Source organism: Neoarius graeffei, chromosome 24 (genome assembly GCF_027579695.1).
Source record: "Neoarius graeffei isolate fNeoGra1 chromosome 24, fNeoGra1.pri, whole genome shotgun sequence".
NCBI lineage: Eukaryota > Metazoa > Chordata > Actinopteri > Siluriformes > Ariidae > Neoarius > Neoarius graeffei.
In genome coordinates this window covers 33181729-33209419 of record NC_083592.1, presented here as the reverse complement: position 1 = coordinate 33209419, position 27691 = coordinate 33181729, and the positions used below count along the sequence as shown (strand labels likewise).

The window sequence follows — 27691 nt, the reverse complement described above, 5'->3', positions numbered from 1 at the left end:
TGAATCAGCTAAACAGCTGAATAATACTGTAGCGTGAGCTGGATATTAGAGAAACTGATTAGCCAGCAAACTGGCTGAACAGTAGTGTCACCTTGTTTTGTTTTCTTTATATTTCTCTGCCAGTTGTGATGTATAGCCAGGACTTACAGTTTGATAAAGAAACTTTCATTTCCAACATCGATGAAATTTGGTGTCACATCTGCACCTGCTTGCAATCAAGACTCCATTTCCTAGAATTCACAGCGGCCTTCAAATATGGCCGGCACGGACTACAGCACCCAACACATGCCTTACCGTTCAGTCTGCTGAACTCTGATTGTGCACACCTGTTCACTATCGCAGCTCACTTATTTAAGGACTCATAGTTCACACCATCGTTGTGAAGTAACGCTTGGTTTCATGTGTCTGACTTTACCAAGCCTTCTGTTATTGCTTTGCTGATTCCAGTTTTTGACTTTGTGTTTCTGGACTTTGCCTTTTGATCTTACTTCTGATACTCTGTTTGCACCTCGCCTGACCATCGTCTGTTTTTTGATTCTCGGATTTGTCTGCCAATTTGCCTAAACAAACTCTATTTCAGCTTTTATATCTGTCTGTCGCCTGCATATCTGACATTTGGTAATAAAGTAAGTGTCCACTTGAAGTTACAGGACACAGTGGCGTGGGTTATATGTGGGAAATTGAACCTATTCTCATTCATAAACTGAATGAATCCCTGAATGAATGAAGATAAAATTTCTCAGTACTGCTTAAAGTACTGAAGTATTGAACAGCTTCCTTGGTTTATTATTTGTTCATCCTCAATAGTTCATCTCTCGTCCTTCTCCTATCTTATATCCATCCATCCACCCATCCATCCATTATCTGTAGCCACTTATCTTGTGCAGGGTCACAGGCAAGCTGGAGCCTATCCCAGCTGACTATGAGCGAGAGGCGGGGTACACCCTGGACAAGTCGCCAGGTCATTGCAGGGCTGACACTATCTTATATCTGATATGTCCAAATCAACACAAAAATGGTTCGCTGACCAATCATTGAGCTTCTGCCATGGGCATCTCAGTCCTCATTGAAAACCTTTGGGCTGAGCTGAAGAGGAGAGAGCACAAGAGAGGGCCGAGGACCCTGTACGATCTGGAGAAATTGTGTAAAAAGGAATGGTCTCAGATGTCCTGCTCTGTATCTCCAACCTTATAAAATGTTCTAAGAAGACTCGGTGCTGTTTTACTGGAAAATGGAGGTTGTACGAAGTACTAAATGCAGGTGTGCCAATAATAGTGGTACATATGTTTTTGTTGAAGATAATTATTTCTTGATGAAGGATTTGTTTTTCTCTGATTAAATTAATTTCAATTAAAGGTTGGATTTTTCCCAGTTTTTTCAGTGTGAGATGAAGCGACTTCACCAAAAGGTGGATTTTGTTTCTAACCCTTTTTTACTAATCTTTACAAGGGGGGGGGGGGGGGGGGGGGCAATAATTGTGGAGGACACTGTATATAGTAACCGAGAGGATGAACTGTAATACACTGAATCTGATTATACTGCATATTCATTTGTTATGTGTCCAGAGACTCTATTAGCTCTGCTTTAAGCAAGTCAAGTCAGTTTATTTGTGTAGCGCGCGTTTAACAGCAGACGTTGTCACAAAGCAGCTTTACAGAAAAATAAAAAGTGTAAACATATGAACGGGGCGGCACGGTGGTGTAGTGGTTAGCGCTGTCGTCTCACAGCAAGAAGGTCCGGGTTCGAGCCCCGTGGCCAGCGAGGGCCTTTCTGTGCGGAGTTTGCATGTTCTCCCCGTGTCCGCGTGGGTTTCCTCCAGGTGCTCCAGTTTCCCCCACAGTTCAAAGACATGCAGGTTAGGTTAACTGGTGACTCTAAATTGACCGTAGGTGTGAATGTGAGTGTGAATGGTTGTCTGTGTCTATGTGTCAGCCCTGTGATGACCTGGCGACTTGTCCAGGGTGTACCCCGCCTTTCGCCCGTAGTCAGCTGGGATAGGCTCCAGCTTGCCTGCGACCCTGTAGAACAGGATAAAGCGGCTAGAGATAATGAGATGAGATGAGAACATATGAACTAATTTTATAAATAAAACCTAACACATTTATTGATCCCTAATGAGCAATCCTGAGGATACTGGATAAAAATACGGCCTTTGGGCCTCGCGGACTCCCCTTTTTAAAAAAATGCATAAAATACAGAGCCATAAATCATGAAGCCGTGTTCTGAGGGTTATGAGAAACTATGCAGTTGAAATGTCAGGGTGAAATGTGTCACTGCACTGATCCATGGATCTGTATGTATTTGTATGTGCAAGCATTTCCTGCGGAATAAAATAATGAATTTCCTCCTGGCGAAAAATGGTTTATAGTCATGGCCGTTTTGTTTGACTTCTCGGTAAAGCTGCTTCTTGGTCTTGTTTGTTTTGTTTGTAAGCAGTATTCATTATGGAGGTCATGCTGGTCACCAGTTGCTTTTTTCAGCAAGCTATGTACCGTGTGTGTGTGTGTGTGTGTGTGTGTGTGTGTGTGTGTGTGTGTGTGTGTAAAATCATTCTGGAACCTATATCCATTATTTAGGTGAAATTTTACTTCCCAGATTTTATGCATTAATGTCTCCCTCTTTCTGTTTGTCTCAGATTTGCTTCCTGGTGTCAGCGTTCAGGGGTCGCATTTTCTCAGACGACAGCTGTGCTACCCTCGGCCTCTTTTTCCACTACTTCCATCTCAGTCAGTTCAGCTGGATGCTTATACAGGTAAGAGCAAAGCACGGTACATTATACTCATTCAAAACATGACTCCCTGAAATCCATAATAAAAGAAAAGCCATGGCCTAATGGTTAGAGAAGCAGACTTGGGACCAAAAGGTTGCTGGTTTGATTCCCTGGACCAGCAGGAATGGCTGAAGTGCCTTTGAGTAAGGCCCCCAGGCTGCACCGGGTACGTTATATGTCACTCTGGATAAGAGCGTCTGCTAAATGCCATTAATGTAACGTCGAGAATAGAACGACGTTAGCACATTAAGGATCACTGCATTATCAAAGCAAAGGCACTGTGGAGCTAAACATATTTAGAAGAAAAAAGTTTGCATAATAGTCATTTGACGATAAGCATTCTGTTGGTAATAAACTGCCTTTAAATTTCTTACTCTGGGTATCCATGAGAGAAAAGAGAAATGAAACGCTAAATTGCCTTCAGGGTTCATTTTTACAGTTTCGCCACGTTAGGAATGTGCCTTTCTTAATCTTTGTCCTTTTCTTTCAACCCTTTGTTTATCTTAGTAGGAAATTAAACGTCTCTGAATTTCACTGAACCACTGGCAATCGGATATCAAAGGCATCAGAGATTAAATGTTGAGCAGCCGCTAAACATCTAGTAGTTTATATATTATTCTTGGCTTAGTTAATTTCTTCCACACTCAACTTCGATATCTTCAAAGTTTAAACAGGAATAGGGCCCGTTCTTTCCCTGTCTACTTATCAAACATGTTTTCGCAGCCTCATACGCAACTTGAGCTACATGTATTTCTGCTTGCACAGCATTTTTGAGGGAGTTGTTCAGACGTACCGGTGGCCACCTCACACAAATCCTCTGCCAACTCCAAGCACACCTCCGGTACTATTCTTCAGCTCTTCTCATCAGTGAACAAACACTAGAATCAATGGCAACCTTAGGCTAGATTTTTTTTATGCAATCCGAAACTGTAGTCTGTGTTAATAATAATGATAACTTTATTAACACAAGATAATAAAGGTAATATACAATATAGTGAGACAGACATATTATTATGATTAATAATGAATAAAATTTGTATTCCATTTATAAAAATATATATAAATAGCAGAAAAGTGTTTCCAGTAGGTCGGCACGGTGGTGTAGTGGTTAGCACTGTCGTCTCACAGCAAGAAGATCCTGGGTTCGAGCCTAACGGCCGGCGAGGGCCTTTCTGTGCGGAGTTTGCATGTTCTCCCCGTGTCTGCGTGGGTTTCCTCCGGGTGCTCCGGTTTCCCCCACAGTCCAAAGACATGCAAGTTAGGCTAATTAGTGGCTCTAAATTGACTGTAGGTGTGAATGTGAGTGTGAATGGTTGTTTGTCTGTGTGTCAGCCCTGTGATGATCTGGCGACTTGTCCAGGGTGTACCCCGCCTTTCGCCCATAGTCAGCTGGGATAAGCTCCAGCTTGCCTGCAACCCTGTACAGGATAAGCGGCTACAGATAATGGATGGATGAATGTTTCCAGTAGTTAGTTCTAAATTTCTTCGCAGTCTCGGAGTTTTTAACATAGTCGGGCAGAGAATTATATAACATGGCAGCTGAAAAAGCAAAAATTCTGTGTCCTGATTTTGAGTTTATTTTCAAGATATGAATATTGTTCCTTGCTCTTGTGTTATAATTATGGACATCAGAGTTTTTAACAAAAAATTGTACGTAGGTGGTCTAGTAGAAGTCCGTTCATACATTTGTACACTATCAGACATTTGTTAAATTTCCATCTTTCAACAATAGGAACCCAATTCAGCTTTCTGAAAAGGACAAGAATGTTCATCTCTGATTTTCTTCTTGAGTATCAAACGTGCGCCTCTTTTCTGCAAACAATTGGCAGCGGCTGTCCATTATTGCTAGTGATGATGACTGCTTCACGAGGCCCGCACTAGACCAACAGAGTCGTCCACAGCGGTGGCATGAATGGCCTGGTTGAGCTGCTATGGAATGTCTAGTTTCATCAGCTCTCGTATACTTCCTTTGACGCTTGTCTTCAATTGCAGACACTGGGCTTTTAACTATGCTTCGCCATGTTGCCCTGTCCGAGGCATCCCTTTCCCACATCTGATCGATAATTTTTCTAGGACAGGCAGTGTTCTCCCTAAATAAGGCTACCTGGACACCTGCAATGCTGCCTCAGCCCACTGTTACCCAGAGCTTCAGTTAGGCTGCAACTATCATACACGAGCCACCTGTGTGTAAAGTTCCTGCTAGCAACTTCCAGCTTCTCAGACCTGCTGCCGTCGCATTTACTCCTTCACCACAGGGCTTTCTTATTCTCCTCTCCTCATGAAGCGTCTTGCACAGTAAGGTAAGACAAACGATGTCATACCCCCATCTTGTTGTCTCTCTGGACTGCTAAACCTGATGCCAAGTGGTGCACAAAAAGTGCCATAGACCTGATGGATATGGAAGTTGCCCCACAGTGACAACTGACTTGCCAAGTGATGCCATCAGTTGGCCATTTGAATGGCTGTTCCACATGCCATCTGATGGTGCGCCATTGACCCTGTTGGGTTCATCTGCCACATTGCACCGAAAAGCGCCCTGCTGCCAGCACCTTATTGGTGATGTACTATTTAACCCATAGCTGGAACCCAGGCAGGTGCTACCACTCCGGGTCAGAGCGAACCTGGGAGCAATGGTGATTAAGGGGCAGCTCCACTTTCCCCAATATTTAAGTCCTCCTCGACCTGAGACTCACCACTGGTTGCAGTTTAAATTTTTACCCAAGACTGCAAACGATTGAGAGGTTATCATTTCATGTCTTATAAGCTCACATCACTCTGTACTATATTTCTTAGTCGTGCTGTCATTCACATTTTTGTCCTCTCTCCTTTGCTTTCTGTATGCCTTTTGTATGAACTGCTTGCCTTTCTTTATCCTTATCTTTCTGTAGGCCAACACTACATTTCCATTTCCCCTTTTAAAATACGATCAATGAAGACCATTGATTTGCGATGTCCCTGCCTTGTTTATGAAGCAGATATCAGTGTGTAGCCAATCGCTGCGTGTAGTTGCTTCCAATAAATCATAGTTGGGTGGCAGAGAATCATTATAGCATAGTAACAGCCATATGATGTAAATGGATTAGGAGCTCTGTAAGAAGATTCAGAGTTTCACAGTGTTGAATAACACAACACTAGTTATTTTCTCAACCTGTCCAGGGTGTAGCCCTACCTCTCACCCAATGTCAGCTGGCAATGGCTTCAGCTTCCCCTATGACCCTGATGGTAGGTAATTTTGGAGAAACCAGCAAGAGTATGTTAGATTTTGAAAGTATCCAACTGAAAAATCCCACCCTTCAGTCCCTTCAGCCCTCCTTCCAAAGCCACTCCTTCAAAATTCATGAACGTGCACGGCCTGAGTACTCCTGGAAGACAAGTCCACAAGAGAACATTTTTGGGCATGGGGACTGGGGGAAGACTTTGAGTGTAGCGTGTTATTGTCATATACAACTACCTCATGTCTCATTCACATATAAGAAAACATCTAAAATTATCCTGAGGAATGTAAACAACAAAAATGGCTACTGTTAGTACTCATAGCTGTCGACTAGCTCACTAGCTTTAGCAGTATGTCTGCAATATATCCGCCTAGCCTTGACAGGCGCAATCAGTGCACAGGCAGAATGCGCGCAGGTAGGTAGGTAGATGGGCAGGTAGGCCATTCAATAATTTAATTCAGACCAAATTAGATAACTGGACAGGATTTTTAAAGCCATGTGTACAGGGCAGCTTTGTAAATTAGTTAGCAGTAGTCAGTAGTCTAGTTTACAATCAGGAACACAAAAATGCTATTTAATTAACCTGAAGCTTCCAATCCGTGGGAGGTCTGTCAAAATCATATGGTCATGAGTTCGTGTGTGTGTGTGTGTGTGTGTGTGTGTGTGATTCTATTTTTTTTTAACGCGATGATGGTGCCTTTATATACTGTAACTCAGTGGCGGCTGGTAGTCTTTCAAACAGGGGAGGCTGGTCGGTTACGATATTTCCAGATTTTAAAAGAAAAAACACATCAATTTTGCCCATACTCTTGCCTCTGATCTGGCTGATTGTTGGCAGGGTCACAAACTGTGAAATAACAGGTTCTTTTGGCCCATTAGCCTACTGTCCAATATACATGATGGTGGTGTTGGGGGGGGGGTATATTTTAACATTTTATATTTTAAAATTGTGGCATGTCGTTTAAAAATTGACCTCGGCTGTGTTTTTGTTTAAAAATGTTTTCCAAATTGTAGCGGTGTTTAATTCATATCCAGAAAAATATATATTCCAATATAATATACTCAGCATAAACATTTTAAATAGATTCTATATTTTTGGTCCATCCATGACATATTACTAAAGTAGCCTATTTACTGTTGTTGATGTGGGTCACTTGCTGTTAGCCAATTCACTTTCTCGTACCAGGAGAGCTGAAAGGAACGAGTATTATTCCCTACCTTTTTCACCAAGTCAATCTGAGGCGTTGGTCTACCCTGCTCTTTAATTTTAATTTTTTCCTCGAAAGGAAGACTGGCAAATGGCTTCGCCAAAATTAAATCAGCAATGCTTGGCATCCGTGCGCAGCTTTCTTGCTAGCTGACTAGCCCCCTCAAGTTCAAGTTCAGTCACTCAAATAAACGAAATTTCTGGAACTAAGATAGCAAACTTGACACTATATTTACACTTTATTTACAATGAAAATATATACAAACTAAAAAAGCTGGTAGAAACCGTATGTAATGAATGAAATCGAAATGTAAGCCGATCTCTTACAATACACCACAGCACTTGCGAATCCGCATGGGACTGAACTGATGTTGCCAGATACTGCTGACGTTATCCAGCCCAAAATATGTTCAAAACCCGCCAAAATGCACTTAAAATCGCCCAATCTGGCAACACTGTGCTGCCTGTCTATAGTTGAAACGAGCTTTCAATCAAAGAAAATATCTGGCCACTTTCACCAATCACCAGTCTCCTCACGGAAACTGCCATGTCCCTCCCATGTGAGGCTCGGAGTCCGTGGGCGGGCGTTTTCGCAGTATTTGTCCAATAACCGTCTTGCATTTTGAGATTGAAAAGCGCAGAGCTCCCAAATGCCGTTGAAGTCCACTGAGGCTGGGAGTCCGTGAGACTCCGTGGGCGGGCATTTTCGCAGTATTTGTCCAATAATCGTCTTGCATTTTGAGATTGACAAGCACATAGCTCCCAATCCACTGAGGCTGGGCTGCATCGCGCTGTCACGAGGGGGAAAAACTCACGCACACATTAGGCGAACTGGGGAAAGTTATAACGGAATGATTTCGCACTGTAGTGGGTTGAGCACATATATTTCTATGATTCTGGATCTGAAATAGCAATGTTATAAGGTCGGCTATAACATAAGCCTAGCGCAATTCATCCTACACGATGTTCGTCATTTTTAGAGGAGGCTGAGCCTCCCTCGTTGTCTTAGAGCAATCGCCTGTGCTGTAACTTATGTTGCATATGACATACTACATGACTCTTACTGGCTTTTATGGAGCTTTAAGTCAAGTCAGTTTATTTGTATAGCGTTTTTAACAACAGACATTGTCGCAAAGCAACTTTACAGAAAAATACAGACTTTACATGTATGAGCTAATTTTATCCCTAATAAAGTTATTTATCCCTAATGAGCAAGCCTGTGGCAACGATGGCAAAGAAAATATCCATCAAACGGCATGAAGAAGAAACTTCGAGAGGAACCAGACTCAAAAGGGAACTTATCTTCATTTGGGTGATAACAGATAGCATGATTATAAATAACTTGTTTCTATAACTGTGTGCTATATAGTCACAATGTACAACTGTGTAGCTAGGAAATTCACTATAGTCCTAGCATGAAGTCTCTTTTGTTGAAGCCACCAAATGTATGTCAATAGAGACCCAAGCGCAAAACTGTTCATGACAACTGCAGTCCCAAACCATTGTAGCAAAACTGGAAGTGTCCAGAGCTATCTTTTAAGTGTATCTTTCGACTGTCCATATGGGGTCATCCTCCGCAGGAACGATCTGATGAGAACCTCAGCCAGACGTAGGGCATCAGAATGGATCAGGCAGGTCCAAAGAGCAGGAGAGGCTAGCATCCAGTGGCGGTTCTAGACCAAAATTACTAGGGGGGCCGAGGTGGGGCCAGTATTTTTTCAGGGGGGCACATAAGGAAAAAACGGCAATATTTAAGCGTTCAAAATGTTTTGTTTAGTTTATTTAAAACCAAAAAAAATACATTGAGCATAAATACAATGAGATAAACATTCTGTCTCAATAGCCTAAACATAAATTGTGCTCAATAAATCTTAAAACCATGTTTCTCTTTTTTGTAAAATAAGATTTGTATTTTTGCATACAATGAACCTTTTATCTGTCCAATGACACTTTTTAAATTCACAGCATGAATGAATTTTCTTTTTCACAGCATGAGACTTGAATGTACAATCACTATCTTTATCTAAATCACACTGTCATCATCTCACTCTTTATGTACAGCAGGGGGGAAAATAGAAAGAAAAAATAAATTCACATACAGTGGTCTCAGAATCACCCTATAGCATTCACAGCAGGCTGAAACACTACAACAACAAGATTCTGCGATTGTGACTCCTTGAGAAACGATCTACAAATGCATCAAGGTTCAAAGCCTTGGACCTTCTGGATTCAATGCTGAGCACACCAAGATTGCTTAGACGCTCCTCACTAATGGTGGATCGGAGGTACCGTAGGTCTTCACTAGTTTCAAAGTGGAGAAACTCCGCTCACAAGAGGCAGATCTCACTGGGAGTGCCACAGCTATTTTGCATAGTCTAAAGAGCTCAAAAAATACTTCTTTATATGGCTCAGTGAAACGTGTCAACGCTACTGTATCTGATGGCTTTTCAATCAAAAAACTTCGGACGTGACAGCTGTTATCACTCACGTCCGAAGTTTACAATTCGCGCTGCTGCTGGTCGTTCTGCTGCAGGTAACAGTGTGCGTGTAGCGCTTTAAGGAGTCCGTGTAGAACACTCCGTCATGTCAGTTCCGATCTTCGAGCCAGCGCACGTCAAAATTAATAAATCTTATTATCTGTTCAGCACAGGGGCCACAACAGGGGCCAGGAGCAATTTTACAGGGGCACTGGCCCCCTCTGGCCCCCGTTTAAAACCGCCTATGCTAGCATCACTGATGTCTCAGGATTGACGTGTAACTTGACAGAGAAAGAGAGAGATAGAGGGAGAGCACAGGTTGTTAGGTATGCCCGTTGTCACCTAATGGTTAAGAATAGTATACATTTTTCACTGAGTGCAAGCAGGGACTCTGGCAAGACTAACTATGACAGCATTATTAAAAGGGAGAACCAGAAGGTAATGCAGACATGAGGGAGCTCTGGGACATAAATCAGCCAGCTACTACACTGTCAACAAATCTGAATGAATGTGTGAGAGTGGAGGGAGCAACAACATCCATACATCCCAGTTTACCAAAACACTCTATGCCTGAAGACCCTCCAGATCTACTCCTTTAACTAATAATAAGATTTGACTAAAGGCTTGACTAAACAAATATGTTTTCAGCCTAGACTTAAACACTGAGACTGTGAGTCCCAAACGCTACTTGGAAGGCTGTTCCATAACTATTGGGCTTTGTAAGAAAAGGCTCTCACCCCTGATGTAGCTTTCAATATTTGAGGTACCAACAGGTAGCCTGCACCTTTTGATCTAAGCAGGAGTGAAGGGTCATAAAAGACCAGAAGTTTGCTCAGGTCCTGTGGCATGAGACCATTCAGTGCTTTATAGTTCAGTAGTAGTATTTTTATTTATTTTTTTATAATCAAAGCGGGCGGCACGGTGGTGTAGTGGTTAGCGCTGTCGCCTCACAGCAAGAAGGTCTGGGTTCGAGCCCCGTGGCCGGCGAGGGCCTTTCTGTGCGGAGTTTGCATGTTCTCCGCGTGTTCACGTAGGTTTCCTCCAGGTGCTCTGGTTTCCCCCACAGTCCAAAGACATGCAAGTTAGGTTAACTGGTGACTCTAAATTGACCGTAGGTGTGAGTGTGAATGGTTGTCTGTGTCTATGTGTCAGCCCTGTGATGACCTGGCGACTTGTCCAGGGTGTACCCTGCCTTTCGCCCGTAGTCAGCTGGGATAGGCTCCAGCTTGCCTGCGACCCTGTAGAACAGGATAAAACGGCTAGAGATAATGAGATGAGATAATCAAAGCAAAATTTGCTAGTAAGGGCTCTTGCTGCTGCATTTTGGACTAACGGGAACTTGTTTATGCACCTACTGGAACATCCAGAGAGTAAGGCATTACAATAATCCAACCTAGAGGCAACAAAGGCATGAACTATTGTTTCTGTATCATGTAGTGACATTATATTTCTTATCTTAGTAATATTTCTGAGATGAAAGAAAGCTATTCTCGTGATATTATTGACATGAGTTTCAAATGAAAGTCTGGAGTGAATGATCACACCGAGGTCTTTTCCTGCTGCACATGAAGAAACAGAAAGGCCATCCAGAGTTACTGTATAATCAGAACACATATTTCTAGCTGAACGTGGTCCATTCTGTCTTGTCAGAGTCAAGTAGAAGGAAGTTAATAAGCATCCAGTGTCTAATGTCCTTTATACATTCCTCAATTTTATTAAGCTGGTGTCTCTCATCTGGCTTTGGGGAAGCTAATACCATGCTTACGAATAATATTACCCAGAGGTAGCATATATAAATAAAAAAAGCAGTGGGCCGAAGACAGAACCTTGTGGAATGCCAAACTTTGTTAGTATGCAAAGAAAAGTCACTATTTACAGCAAGAAACTGATAGCGATCAGTTCAATAAGACCTGAGACGGGAGAGGGCCGTTCCCTTAAATCCCACAATATTTTCTAGTCTTTCAAGGAGAATGGTATTGTCAGTGGCTCAAGCAATATAAGCAAGGATACATAGCCCTGATCAGAGGTCAGTAGTAAGTCATTTAGTGTATGTGAACAGTAAAAGAAACAGGATGGCCATCCAAAAAAAAAAGATTATACACAGATTTGTACAATTTTCCTTTTTAAATACCTAGAAATGTGATGTTTTGTATCATCTCTGTAAATCTGGTCTTTAATTGTACATGAAATGACATTAAAAATGGCTTTTAAAGTATTTGATTTAACTTGATGGTACCTGGGTGGCATGGTGGTGTAGTGGTTAGCACTGTCGCCTCACAGCAAGAAGGTTCTGGGTTTGAGCCCAGGGGCCTTTCTGTGTGGAGTTTGCATGTTCTCCCCATGTCTGTGTGGGTTTCCTCCGGGTGCTCCGGTTTCCCCCACAGTCCAAAGACATGCAGGTTAGGTTCATTGGTGGCTCTAAGTTGAGTGTGAATGGTTGTGTGTCTCTGTGTCAGCCCTGCAATGATCTGCCCACTTGTCCAGGGTGTACCCTGCCTCTCGCCCATAGTCAGCTAGGATAGGCTCCAGCTTGCCTGCGACCCTGCACAGGATAAGTGGTTACAGATAATGGATTGATGGTACCTGCAGACACCATTAGAATCATAAAAATTTGTAAATGCTGTGAATCTTTTACTATCAGCTGAAACCCAAGAATAAAACTCCTACAGAAAGGAATCTTACAGATGTCATATGTAAATCTTCATAAGTTAAGGTGAAAGACAGAGTTGCAAATGAAACTACTGCTGTCTGATCAGCCTTTGTAACTCTTCAAATTATAAATCCGCATTAAATATTTGGAGACTTGATAATGATTTTCCATATTTTATTGATCTTGTTGGTTGCTTTTCCCATTTTTCCCAGGCCGTTAACTTCTGGCAGACCCTGGTGATGAATGATGAACACACAGAGAGACGCTATCTGCTCTACTTCCTGCTGAGCTGGGGACTTCCTGCTTTGGTCATCATTATTCTCGTCACTGTGCTGCTCGGTGGTTATAGTTGGAGCATTCATGATGTCTATGGACTGGTACAGGGAGAGCTGTGAGTGCACTGTCACATACAACAGAGTCCAAAACCATGAACTGCTTTTGTTTCATCACTTATTAACAACAATAATTCAAACTACAATGCATTAATCTGTGTTCTGCTCATTTTGTATTAAATTGGGATCACAAAGGCTCTTAGGATATAATTAGTATTTTTATGCATAAGTAAGAAAAATAATGTCACTGTAAATAGTAGTGATGATAATAAAATTTATATAGAGAGGATAATATTAAAGCCTTAAAGTATTAAAGTATCATGTTATTACAATAAATGTGTTAGCAATTGAATGAAATGCTACTAGTGCATCTCAAAAAATTAGAATATCGTGAACAAGTTCATTTTTTTCATAATTTAATTCAAAAAGGTAAACTTTCATACATTCATTACATGTAAAGTGAAATGTTTCAAGAATTTTTTGTTTTAATTTTGATGATTATGGCTTATAGCTCATGAAAATCAGAAATCCAGAATCTCCAATTATTAGAATTTTCCTAAGATCAATTAAAAAAGGATTTATTGTCATGAGTCTGCTCCCTGCTCAACTAATTGGGTAATTTTCCACCACACACTGCCTGGCTGCCACACCCCCTCACACTCTCACTCTAACCAATCAGGAAGCTCACCTGCTCTGAGCCCTTTATCACTGACACCTGCTTCTTGTTACCTGCTCCTTGTGTGAGTGTATTTAAGGCACAGGTCTCCAGACATTCAGTGTCAGTTCGTCTGCGAAGCAACACGTTCCTGTTCGCTGGCTCTCTACACAACTGATCTCCGTCACTGAAAACTTGCCTGACCTGACAACGACTGCTTTCCTGCCCAGTACTACCTGCCAACACCTGCCTGCCCCCCACTCCAGTCTGTGCCCGGTGTTGTCCCAGCTCCTGTAGCCACTCTCTCCAAGGGACCCTACTGCCACTGCGTGCTCTGCCGCAGCCACCACTCAGACTCTCACTCTCCCCATCTCCTTTCACCTTTATCAATAAATCAACTTGTGTTCGTGACACGCACTTGGTTCTCCTGTCTCGTACTTGACAGTACGAACTGACCACTATAGAACCAGCGCACGAACCATCAGCCCTGGACCGCCTTGAACGTGCTGAGGGAGAGGTGACCAGGATGTCTGCCGACATTGCATCCTTAATCCAGATCGGCCATCAGCATCAACGGCAGATCCAACAACAACAAGAGCAACTTGCCCAGGTGATCCAGATGCTGACTAACCTGTCCAGTCCGCCTGCTCCTGCTCCGTCAGCACCACTCCTTCCCTCTGCGCCTCTTCCTGTGCCCGATGCTCCAGCTCCCAATGCTCCTGTTCAGGTGGCACCATCCTCAGCTCCCGAAACTCCCACCCCAGAGCCCAAGATCGGAAACCCTGAGCGCTTCGATGGTGACCCAACCCAGGTCCGGGCCTTCTTGACTAGCTGCCAACTCCAGTTCTCACCGCAACCCAGGACCTTCGTGACTGAGGGATCCAGAGTCGGATTCATCATCACCCACCTGACGGGCCGGGCTCGACTATGGGGAGCAGCTGAGTTCGAGCGACAGACTCTGGCCTGTGCCACCTTCGAGGCGATTGTGGAGGAGATGATTAAAGTGTTCGACCTGGGCTCTTCATCAGCAGAGGCATCCCGTGCACTGATGACCATCCGTCAGGGAAATCGGACCATAGCTGACTACTCGATTGATTTCCGCACTTTGGCCAGACGCAGCTCATGGAATATGGAAGCCATGGTGGACACCTTCTTTCACAGCCTGGCCGATTACATCAAGGATGAACTCGTCTCTCATGACCTGCCACCAACCCTTGATGAAGCCATTGCCCTCGCAGCTCGTATCGACCGCCGGATCCAGACCCGCAGGCGTGAGAAGGGGCACCAGAGCTCACCAGGTGTAGGGGAGATCCGGGTGAGCTCAACGTGTCTTCGGCCTCCCCCAATTCGTAAATCCCTGCTCCAGATTCGTCTTCTGCTCCCCAACTCCACCCATACACTCTCCGCCCTGGTCGACTCCGGAGCCGAGGCCAACATCATGGATGCAGAGCTTGCTCGACAACTGGGCGTAGGGCGCCACCACCTGTCCACACCTGTTCCCGCACAAGCCCTGGACGGACATCCACTCGGCACAGTGACTCACACCTCAGCCCCTGTAACCATGCTACTGTCAGGAAACCACCAGGAGGCCATCCAGTTTCATCTTCTGCATTCACCAGGACAACCCCTCATCCTCGGCTATCCGTGGCTGCGTCAACACAACCCCCACCTTGACTGGGAGACCGGCATGATACGTGAGTGGGGGAGGGAATGTCACCGGACCTGCTTAAAGGGGGCAGTCATACCCACCAATCCCGAAACCGCCAGTTCTGTCCCTGACCTCTCTAAGGTGCCTGCCTGTTACCATGGTCTCCGAGATGTCTTTAACAAATCCAAAGCCACTTCTCTGCCTCCTCACCGGCCATACGACTGCGCCATAGACCTCCTGCTGGGCACCACACCACCGAAGGGCCGTCTGTACTCCTTGTCTGCACCCGAGAGGAGAGCCATGGAGGATTACATCAATGACTCCCTGGCCGCTGGAATAATCCGCCCGTCATCTTCCCCTGCCGGAGCCGGATTCTTTTTCGTTGGAAAGAAGGACGGCTCTCTCCATCCATGCATTGATTACAGAGGACCGAATGACATCACGGTCAAAAACCATTACCCTCTGCCACTCTTGTCGTCTGCTTTCGAGCTGCTCCAGGGGGCCACCGTCTTCACTAAACTCGACCTCAGGAATGCATATCACCTGGTGCGCATGAGAGAGGGCGATGAGTGGAAGACGGTGTTCAATACACCAACCGGACACTATGAGTACCTGGTCATGCCCTTCGGCCTCACCAATGCCCCAGCAGTGTTCCAGGCTCTAGTGAATGACATCCTCTGGGACATGCTCAATATCTTTGTATTCGTTTATTTGGACGACATTTTGATATTCTCAAGATCCATGTCAGACCATATCCGTCACGTTCAGCTGGTCCTGCGCCGTCTCCTGGAAAACTCATTCTTCGTCAAAGCAGAGAAATGTGAGTTCCACGCCAGATCCGTGTCCTTTCTGGGGTACATAGTGGCAGAGGGGAGCATTCAGATGGATCCTGCTAAGGTATCGGCAGTGACATCCTGGCCCATACTGGAGAACCGCAAGAAGTTGCAACAATTCTTGGGCTTTGCCAACTTCTACAGGAGGTTCATTCGGAATTACAGCAAGGTAGCATCTCCACTCACTGCCCTCACCAGCACTAAAGCACCATTCCTGTGGACCCTGGAGGCAGACAAGGCATTCAAGGCACTCAAAGCACGCTTCACTTCAGCTCCCATCCTCCAGATGCCCGACCCTGAGCGGCAGTTTGTGGTGGAAGTGGATGCGTCGGACGTAGGAGTCGGGGCAGTGCTCTCCCAGCGCGCAGAGGAGGACGGCAAACTGTATCCCTGCGCTTTCTTCTCCCGCAGACTGTCCACGGCCGAACAGAACTACGACATTGGGAACCGTGAGCTGCTTGCTGTCAAACTCGCTCTGGAGGAGTGGCGACAATGGCTAGAGGGCTCGAGCATTCCATTCCTGGTCTGGACAGATCATAAAAACCTGGAATACATACGAACAGCCAGAAGATTGAACTCGCACCAGTCCCGGTGGTCCCTGTTTTTCACGCGGTTCAATTTCACTCTCTCCTATCGTCCTGGTTCACACAATGCGAAGCCCGACGCCCTTTCCTGTGTATTTCAGAAGAATGAAGCACCAGTGGAAGACCCGTCCCCCATCCTCCCGAGTTCCTGTGTTGTCGCTGCTCTGACCTGGGATATTGAGGAACAGGTCAGAGAAGCGATTCGAAACCAGCCGGGTCCTAGTGCTTGCCCCGACAACTGCCTCTTTGTTCCAGGACATCTGAGATCTCAGGTGGTTCAGTGGGGTCACGACTCTCACTTAGCTTGTCATCCCGGTGTCACGTGCACCATTCATCTGCTCTCCCAGCAGTTCTGGTGGCCCTCGCTGAGGAGAGATGTCCATGACTTCGTGAGAGCATGCCCCACCTGTAATCAGCACAAGACCCCCAGCCGTCCACCAGCAGGTTTACTTCAACCCCTGCCGGTGCCCAAGCGACCCTGGTCCCACCTCTCGCTGGATTTTGTCACTGGACCTTCCCCGTCTGATGGCAACACAGTCATCTTCACCATCGTGGACAGATTCAGCAAGATGGCCCACTTTGTTCCGTTGCCTAAACTGCCCTCTGCAAAGGAGACTGCACAAGTGGTCCTAGAGCAGGTGTTCCGGATCCACGGGCTTCCAAGGGACATTGTGTCTGACCGGGGCCCACAGTTTGCATCTTCATTCTGGAAGGAGTTCTGCCACCTCCTAGGGGCCACTGCCAGTCTCACATCTGGCTTCCACCCTCAGTCTAATGGGCAGTCAGAGTGACTCAACCAGGAGCTAGAGAAGTCCCTTCGCTGCATGGCTTCACTCAATCCTTGGTCATGGGCTCAACATCTCTTATGGGTGGAATATGCCCACAACTCCCTTCCGAGCTCCGCCACTGGCTTGTCCCCTTTCCACTGCGTGTATGGCTACCAACCACCGCTGTTTGCAAGTCAGGAGGGAGATGCATCCTGTCCATCTGCCCTTGCATACGTCCGTCGCTGTCGCCGAACCTGGTCCCAAGCTCGGACCACCCTCCTCAGATCCGTTACCAGTTATGCTGCTGGGGCCAATCGACGGAGGATTCCAGCCCCTACGTACTGGGTGGGTCAGAAGGTGTGGCTCTCGGCCCAGGACCTGCCACTCAGAGTGGAGTCACGCAAGTTGGCACCCTGATACATTGGCCCATTTCCTGTACAGAAGGCAATCGGCCCGTCTGCAGTCCGGCTCCAACTGCCTAGGTCAGGGGTGGGCAAACTTTTTGGCTCAGGGGCCACATTGACTTTTGAAATTTGCCAGGCGGGCCGGGCCAACACCAAATTCATACATATCGAACATAAACTGGAAAAGCTTTAGTGTTATTGTAAGGCCTTCACTGACAGAGACCCAAATGCAGATCAGATTGACATTTATTTTAGTTCTCAGTCAACAAAGGCAGAGCAGAAAAATGCTTGCAGTTCAATAGATTGGCACATAAAAAAAAATATACACCTAAAAACAAACACCAGCACTACAGCAGCCACCCACGACAACCAAAATTACTAAGAGTTATACTTTTTATATTATTATGTCTGTAAACATATGACTACCATCTTATTACAGCTCCAACATAGTTTTAAAAAGAGAAAGTGTTAATACTCACATTCACTCAGCAACCGCTGAGCTGTATTCGTCCGTGCTTGCGCTGACTGGTTGTTAGCATAATTAGCATGCTTGGAGGAAAAGTGCCATTTGATATTATATTCCTTTAAAACTGCAACGGTTTCTTTGCAAATAAGGCATACAGCCTTTGATCGGACTTCAGCAAAAAAAAATATTTAGTTGTCCATTCTTTATTGAACACCCTGCACTCACTGTCCACTTTTCTTTTTTTAGGACCACTCATTGTAAAGTTTTATCCTGTGTTCTCGAGATAATCAGTGGCACGGGCGCCAGAATGACTTCCATGGCACGCGCTGCACCACTCTGCAAATGTAATCTCGCGTGAATACGACTGACTGGAAAGACGGATCTCTAGAACACCTGTCTACGTGATAACACTGATGCTTATAGTTTATAGATCTGCTCAATCGTGTTTATATGATTGTCTTCTGCGGGCCAGATTAAAAACGCCAACGGGCCGGATGTGGCCCGCAGGCCGTAGTTTGCCCACCTCTGGCCTAGGTCGATGAGGGTGCACCCGACGTTTCATGTCTCCAAACTGAAGCCAGTTCACGAAAGCACCCTGGTCCCAAATGCACCGCCGCCGCCTCCTCCTCGCCTCATTGAGGGGGGTCCAGTCTACGCCGTTGAACGTCTGCTTCAGTCGCGTTGGCAGGGCAGGGGCCTTCAGTACCTGGTAGATTGGAAAGGCTATGGTCCTGAGGAGAGGATGTGGGTCCCCGCCAGGAGGATCGTGGACCCGACACTCATCTCCGACTTCCACCGCCTCCATCCTGACCAGCCTTCCATCCGGAGGGGCCGACCAAGGGGTTCCCGACGCGGGTCTGTCCAGCCAGATTGTCCTCTACCCAATCCTGTGCCTACGCCTACCCCCGAATCCGACTCTGAACCCGATCCTCTGCCTGCGCCTGCCCCCGACTCTGGCTCTGAACCTGATCCGGTGTCATCGGATGGTGGATTGCCCTCTGAGGATGAAACCATGGACACTGACAGGTCGGAGGAATTCTGACCCTCCTCCGGTTCCCCCTCTGCCCACCCTGCTCGGTGTCTCTCTCCTTGGGACTTCTGGGGCCGTCCCTTGGGGGGGGGGTTTCTGTCATGGGTAATTTTCCACCACACACTGCCTGGCTGCCACACCCCCTCACACTCTCACTCTAACCAATCAGGAAGCTCACCTGCTCTGAGCTCTTTATCACTGTCACCTGCTTCTTGTTACCTGCTCCTTGTGTGAGTGTATTTAAGGCACAGGTCTCCAAACATTCAGTGTCAGTTCGTCTGCGAAGCAACACGTTCCTGTTCGCTGGCTCTCTACACAACTGATCTCCGTCACTGAAAACTTGCCTGACCCGACAACGACTGCTTTCCTGCCCAGTACTACCTGCCAACACCTGCCTGCCCCCCACTCCAGTCTGTGCCCGGTGTTGTCCCAGCTCCTGTAGCCACTCTCTCCAAGGGACCCTACTACCACTGCGTGCTCTGCCGCAGCCACCACTCAGACTCTCACTCTCCCCATCTCCTTTCACCTTTAGCAATAAATCAACTTGTGTTCGTGACACGCACTTGGTTCTCCTGTCTCGTACTTGACATTTATAATACAGAAATGTCCAACTTCTGAAAAGTATGTTCATTTATACACTCAATACTTGGTTGGGGCTCCTTTACCATGAATTACTGTATCAATGCGGTGTGGCATGGAGGTGATCAGCCTGTGGCACTGCTGAGGTGTTACTGAAGCCCAGGTTGCGTTGATAGTGGCCTTCAGCTCATCTGTATTTTTGGGTTGGGTGTTTTTCATCTTCCTCTTGACAATACCCCATAGATTCTCTATAGGGCTCAGGTCAGGTGAGTTGGCTGGCCAGTCAAGCACAGCAATATCATGGTCAGCAAACTGTCTGGTAGTAGTTTTGGTACTGGGTAGGTGCTAAGTCCTGCTGGAAAAGGAAATCAGCATCTCCATAAAGCTTGTCAACAGATGGAAGCATGAAGTGCTCTAAAATCTCCTGGTAGATGGCTGTGTTTACTTTGGACTTGATAAAACAGTGGACCAACAGCAGCAGATGACATGGCACTCCAAATCATCACTGACTATCGAAACTTCACACTAGACTTCAAACAGCTTGGATTCTGTGCTTCTCCACTCTTCCTCCAGACTCTAGGACCGAGATTTGCAAATAAAATGCAAAATTTACTTTCATGTGAAAAGAGGACTTTGGACCACTGAGCAACAGTCCAGTTTTTTCTCTCCTTAGCCCAGGTAAGGCGCTTCTGACTTTGTCTCTGATTCAGGAGTGGTTTGATATTAGGAATGCGACAGTTGTAGCCCCTTTCCTGGAGACTTCTATGCGTGGTGGCTCTCGATGCACCGACACCAGCCTTGGTCCACTCCTTGTGAAGCTCTCCCAAGTTCTTGAATCGACTCATCTCATCTCATTATCTCTAGCCGCTTTGTCCTGTTCTACAGGGTCGCAGGCAAGCTGGAGCCTATCCCAGCTGACTACGGGCGAAAGGTGGGGTACACCCTGGACAAGTCGCCAGGTCATCACAGGGCTGACACATAGACACAGACAACCATTCACACTCACACCTACGGTCAATTTAGAGTCACCAGTTAACCTAACCTGCATGTCTTTGGACTGTGGGGGAAACCAGAGCACCCGGAGGAAACCCACGTGGACACGGGGAGAACATGCAAACTCCACACAGAAAGGCCCTCGCTGGCCACGGGGCTCGAACCCAGGACCTTCTTGCTGTGAGGCGACAGCACTAACCACTACACCACCGTGCTGCCCTCTTGAATCGACTTTACTTGACAATCCTTTCAAAGCTGCAGACATCCCTGTTGCTTGTGCACCTTTTCCAGCCAGCCTTTTCAGCAATGACCTTCTGTGGCTTACTGTTGATGATCATCTTCAGGACAACTGTCAAGTCAGCAGTTTTCCCCTTGATTGTGGTTGTGTGTAGTGAACTAGACCAAGAGATACACAGTATTTATACTGTTTTTACTCAAACTCGAAATGAAATATTCTAATATTTTGAGATTTTTTTTTTTTTGTGCTGTAGGCCATAATTATCAATAGCACCGTCGCCTCACAGCAAGAAGGTTCTGGGTTCAAGCTTAGTGGTCAGCGGGGGCCTTTCTGTGTGGAGTTTGCTTGTTCTCCCCATGTCTGTGTGGGTTTCCTCCGGTTTCCCCCACAGTCCAAAGACATGCAGTTAGGTTAACTGGCTACTCTAAATTGTCCATAGGTGTGAATGTTCGTGTGAATGGTTGTTTCCCAAGCCCAGAAATGGGAGGGTTGCTGCAGGAAGGGCATCTGGTGTAAAACTATGCTCCAATTAATGACATGTGGATCAATAGGGTCCACATGGCAGCTATCCCACACACATAAGTGGGACAAGCTGGAAGAACTGAGTGAATAAGGCCATAATTATCATAATTAAAATAGAAAAATGTTTGAAATATTTTAGTTTATATGTAACGAGTCTAGAAAATATAAAATTTTCACTTTCTTAAATAATTGATAGGAAAATATTGAACTTTTCAGATGATGTTCTAATTTTTTGAGATGCACTAGTATAGTATAGGGCATCAGAAAAAAAATCAGCACAAAGTCAATAGTGTATCAACAGGATATTTATTAGATACCGTACAATTATATTTTATTATAAGGAGTCTTTAAACATTAATGAAGTTCCTTCATATTTATATTTTATAATTATCAGTTGAATCAAATGTTTGAGAAGTGATGAAATAAAACCACTTCTTGGCAGTGGATTCTACAAACGTGTCTCACATAGATCACTGCCCCCCCCACATATATATATATATATATATATATATATATATATATATATATATATATATATATATATATATATACAGTCCTGTGCAAAAGTCTTAGGTACATCCAATGAAATGCAGTAGAGCAAAGATACCTTCAAAAATAATTAAATGAAATGTTTCTACATTAAAAAAAAAAATACCATAAACATCAGTAAGCAATAGTGCATGAAAAAGTCAATGTTTGGTTATGACAACCCTTTGCTTAAAAAAAAAATTTAAATAGTAGTCTCAGGTACAGTGAATGCAGTTTTATAAGGAACTGAGCTGTAAGTTTTATTGAGCATCTTGCAGAACCAGCCACAGTTCTTCTGGACACTTTGTCACACTTGTTTCTTAATTTTGCAGCAAAACCCAGTAGCCTTCATTACGTTTTTGTCTGACAAGTGGTCTGTTATGTAATATGTTGCTTTCTTTAATGACATACAAACATTAGCCATGGCCTAATGGTTAGAGACGCAGCTTTAGGACCAAAAGGTTGCTGGTTTGATTCCCTGAACCAGCAGGAATAGAATGGCTGAAGTATCCTTGAGCAAGGCACCTAACCCCCAGGCTGCTCTGGGTATGTTGTACATCGCTCTGGATAAGAGCGTCTGCTAAATGCCTGTAATTTAATTTTGTGCTTGAAAATCTAAAGTGTTTTTATACTGGTTCCATAATGTAGAAGTCATGAAATAAAAATCTCTAACAAAGTTTGTCCTTAAAAAAACAATAGGGTGCTTAAAACTTTTGCACAGTATTGTCCATACATGCATGCATATTCTGTAGGCACACATTGTTCTTTCTCAACCTTGGGATGATTTTAATCTCACTTATCCCGCCTGGCAGAATAAGTACTTCTTTTGTTTTTAGTGCAAGTGTCCTACCCAGAATGAGTGGAGGTGGGTTCTGCATTTGTAAGTAGGGGTAGTGGGGCTATTTTTAGCTGCTCTGTGGTTATGAGGTCACAATGCGTGACTGTGTATACGTTCAGTTATATCCCCACCCAGGCTCAGGTAATAGTAAAGAGCTTTAGTTTCTTCCTCCTCCCTCTTTCTTAGCAACATTTCTGTGGTCTCCAGGGTGGCTACACTCTCTGTCTTTGCCGGAAAGGTAACTAACCCTCTCTTAGAGAGACAAACAAGTGATGTCATCTCACCTCATCTCACATGGCTTTCCAGTTCCCGCCTCTTCACAAGGAAGCAAGTTTCAAGGATGTGTTTTCAGAGAGGGAGCTACAGTATGTACCATGTCTCAAAAGAGCTGAATCAGAGAAACATGTTTTTAAGCATTCTCGTTAAGAAAGAAAAACAGGCATGCTGCTAAGACAGCTATGAATTTCTCTTCATATTTAGGCTATGATAGAAATAAAGACTGTATTATAAGTATTTTATATATGTATCATGTATATTGTATATAGTGTATAAAGTATATTATCTCAAGTAATACCATGACATTATGTATTAAGCTATTATGTTTTAGATTTCAATAACTGAAAAAAAAATTATAAGGAAACTCGTTCACATATTAAAATCATCTGGTCCAATCAGTTTATTGTTCAGATGGAGCAACAGATCATCACATTTTGTTTTAAGTATTCAAAATTGTTGCTCTAAAAATGTAAGCATACTTGTGGATATAAATTTTTAATGTATATCCAGACGGATCACAATTAAAAGGAAAAAAAATTCAACATCGTCTCTTATGGCCCTTTTCCACTGCATGGTACCGACTCGATTTGACTTGACACGACTCTACTTGATTTCGGTATCGGCAATTCATTTTCCACGAGAGCTCATCGTCATAGTGACGCCGCATAAAACTGCAATGACGTCCATCCATCCATCCATCCATTATCTGTAGCCGCTTATCCTGTCCTACAGGGTTGCAGGCAAGCTGGAGCCTATCCCAGCTGACTACGGGCGAAAGGCGGGGTACACCCTGGACAAGTCGCCAGGTTATCACAGGGCTGACACATAGACACAGACAACCATTCGCACTCACATTCACACCTACAGTCAATTTAGAGCCACCAATTAACTTAACCTGCATGTCTTTGGACTGTGGGGGAAACCGGAGCACCCGGAGGAAACCAACGCGGACACGGAGAGAACATGCAAACTCCACACAGAAAGGCCTTCATCTGCTGCTGGGCTCGAACCCAGGACCTTCTTGCTGTGAGGCGACAGCGCTAACCACTACACCACTGTGCCGCCCTGCAATGACATCATCATCAACATAACACACAGGAACATCTTTATTAATATCAACACTACTACTCACGTGTGTGTGTGTGTGTGTGTGTGTGTGTGTGTGTGTGTGTGTGTGTGTGTGTGTGTGTGTGTGTGTGAAACAGTGTTATGTCAAGTGGAAGTCCCGACAATCCGTCACGTTTCTAATGAGTTTTGTTAAACAAAATTAGTTTAAAAATTAAAATGTCTCATATTTCTTAGTATCAAAAGGCACATATACATTACTTAATCAACACATATACCAACTTTCAAGACCATACCACTCATAGTTTTCAAGTTCTGCTCCGGAAACAAACCCTAAGACTAACCTGAGAGACTAAGTCTGAAATTGTTTCCATGGAAACATGAAAAATTTAAATTTCTCAAATTTCTTAGTATGAAAAGGCACATCTACATCACCTTGTTAACATGTATACCAAGTTTCAAATCCGTATCATGAATAGTTTTGGATATATGCTCCGGAAATGAACATTGCTCTTAGAAATAAGTCAAAATCTATTTTTTATATAAAAATTTGAAAAATACTTTTTTTTTTCTTCAAAAATCCAAAATAGCAAAAGGCACCAGTTCACATGTTGCTTGATATGTATACAAAGTTTCATGAAGATCGAATCTTCAGTAGTTTTAAAGATATGGCCCGGAAATGAAAATGTGACCGGACGGACGGAACCCGTTTCTATATCCCCCCGCCAAACTTAGTTTGGGTGGGGGATAAAAAGGCAAGTGGATCTGAGCTGGTACGGTACCATGCAGTGGAAAGGGCCATTACTAAGGTGTCTGACCACAATGAGCTACCAGAACAGTTTCATTGCACTTTAGCACATAGTTTCTGTAACTGTACTGGAGCGATGGACACGATTCCCTCAATCGGTGTTTTGGTGATAGTGGAGAGCGCTGTCTAACACATCACTGTGACTTGTGACTGTGAAGGCCATAGCATGTGATTTATATCCGTTTTGCACTCATCAAAAATATTCAGTGAGCTCTTATGCCCTTCGGATGGGTGTGGTCATCCTATAAGAGACTGCTCCCATCATCATAAAAATGAGTCGGTGAGTCAGAATAACTTTGTAGTGATTAATTGTGATGTTTCCGTCTAAGACACCAAGTCGACCCAACCCATACCAGCAAAATTCGAACAGTATAACAAAGCCTCTGGTTTTTCCTTATCACCTCTCTGGATATTTCTTGTCCCTTTTAACTTCGCAGAGGAAATCAGATTGAATTTTTTAAATCCTTTATGTTAAATCATTTTTTCTACCTTTCCTGTCAGGAAAACCACAAGGAACTGGCTGCCCGCTTCACTGTACTGAGCTGATTGAATGGTCCCACATTGCTGCTGCCAAAAGCTTTTTTTTTTTTTAAATAATCCTTAAATCATTTTCCTAAGTACCTAAGTTTGGATTAGGCAAAGTAAATGTGTTTGCTGCTTATAAATGTTCGAGAGGAGCAATCGCTGGGGAAGCTAAAATCATGTAGCATCAATATGTGATGTGGTGGAAAGAGTAGAAAACGTACTGATTAGAGTAAAGGTACTGCTAGTGTAGTAGTAATGTACTTGGGTAAAAGTAGTGATCAGTAAAACTTCTCAAGAATAAATAAGTTTTCTGGTGAAAAACCTACTTGAGTAATTACTTTACAGATTACTTTTTTTTGTATTTTCTTTTATATACGGTACATCACAACTAATGTCCTATATGTAAGGAATGCATTTTTGAATAATTATATTAACTATGCAAGTGAGCCACGCTGAAGTGAACACCACCTCTATTATCAACAGTATATACAGAAAGGTAAAGTTAGCTGGATAGCTCATTTTAGTCAAATGCTTTTGGGATTTCATGTTTTCATGTTAGCTCGCTAGTTAGCTCAGGTTAAATAGTTATAGTTAGCTTACAGCTACAAGGAATAGAGGTGGTCAAAGCAGAGGAGTTCAAATATCTGGGGTCAGCTATACAAAGTAATGGCGAGTGCAGAAGAGAAGTGAAGAGAGTCCAAGCAGGTTGGAATGGATGGAGGAGAGGGTCAGGAGTGATTTGTGAGAGAAAAGTACCAGCAAGAGTGAAAGGGAACGTGTACAAGACAGTAGTAAGAGCAGCTGTGATGTATAGTTTGGAGATTTATGGATGTGGTGAAGGAGGACATGAGGATGGTTGGCGCTACAGAAAAAGATACGAGGACAGGAGGAGATGGGGGGACATTATCTGCTGTGGGGAACAGCCGAAAGAAGAAGAAATAGTTATAGTTGGCTATCTAGCAAAGATGCCCCTTACACATTGTCCTGAGTGATATCAATATGCAATAGCAGCACACACACACACATATACATACGGGTACAGTGCTCAGCGTAAATGAGTACACCCCCTTTGAAAAGTAGCATTTTAAACAATATCTCAATGAACACAATTTCCAAAATGTTTAATATAACATCTGTTTAACTTATAATGTGAAAGTAAGGTTAATAATATAAACTTAGATTACACATTTTTTCAGTTTTACTCAAATTAGGGTGATGCAAAAATGAGTACACCCCACAACAAAAACTACTACATCTAGTACTTTGTATGGCCTCCATGATTTTTAATGACAGCACCAAGTCTTCTAGGCATGGAATGAACAAGTTGGTGACATTTTGCAACATCAATCTTTTTCCATTCTTCAACAATGACCTCTTTTAGTGACTGGATGCTGGATGGAGAGTGATGCTCAACTTGTCTCTTCAGAATTCCCCAAAGAAAATTATTCCTTTACACCACAAAGGTAAAGGCTACAAGAAGATCAACAAAGCTTTACTTATCAGTCAGAATACTGTAGCAAAAGTGGTTCAAAAATTTAAGAAAGATGGAACCACAACCATCTCACAGAGACGTCCAGGTCGTCCACGGAAGTTAACACCTCGACAGGAGCGTCTTCTGATGAGAAGGGTTGAAGAAAATCGGCATGCAAGTTCGCTGCAGTTATTTAAAGAAGTAGAAAGCCAAACTGGGGTGACTATTTCCCATGACACAATACGGTGTACACTGCAGAGGAATGGCATGGATGCCGTCCACGAAAGAAGCCTCTCCTAAAGCCCAGGCACAAAAAAGCCCGCCTAGAGTTTGCCAGGGCCCATGCTGACAAAGATTAAGACTACTGGGACTCTATACTCTGGAGTGAAGAAAAGAAAAAAAGCACAACTTTATTCATCACACACTTGTGAAATTTCCTCTCTGCATTTAACCCATCTGAAGCAGTGAACACACACATGCACACACACATACATACCCAGAGCAGTGGGCAGCCATGCTAACAGCACCCAGGGAGCAGTTGGGAGTTAGGTGCCTCGCTCAAGGGCACCTCAGCCCAAGGCCATCCCATATTAACCTAACCACATGTCTTTGAACTGTGGGGGAAACCAGAGCACCCAGAGGAAACCCACACAGACACGGGGAGAACATGCAAACTCCACACAGAAAGGCCCTCACCAGCTACTGGGTTCGAACCCAGAACCTTCTTGCTGTGAGGCAGCTGTGCTAACCACTACACCACCATGATGAGACCAAGATAAACGTTTTTGGAACTGATGGCTTCAAAACTGT

The 27691-nt window shown here is 44.3% G+C and overlaps 1 protein-coding gene across 1 annotated transcript in view; it reads left to right on the top strand.

Moving 5' to 3' along the window:
• Positions 1–27691, top strand: part of adgrv1 (adhesion G protein-coupled receptor V1) — a 415446-nt gene that overhangs the window by 322607 nt on the left and 65148 nt on the right. The window contains exons 84-85 of the mRNA XM_060907086.1: positions 2636–2752; positions 12532–12710. Coding sequence (XP_060763069.1) covers positions 2636–2752; positions 12532–12710 — 296 coding nt within the window. The remainder of the gene's footprint in view (positions 1–2635; positions 2753–12531; positions 12711–27691) is intronic.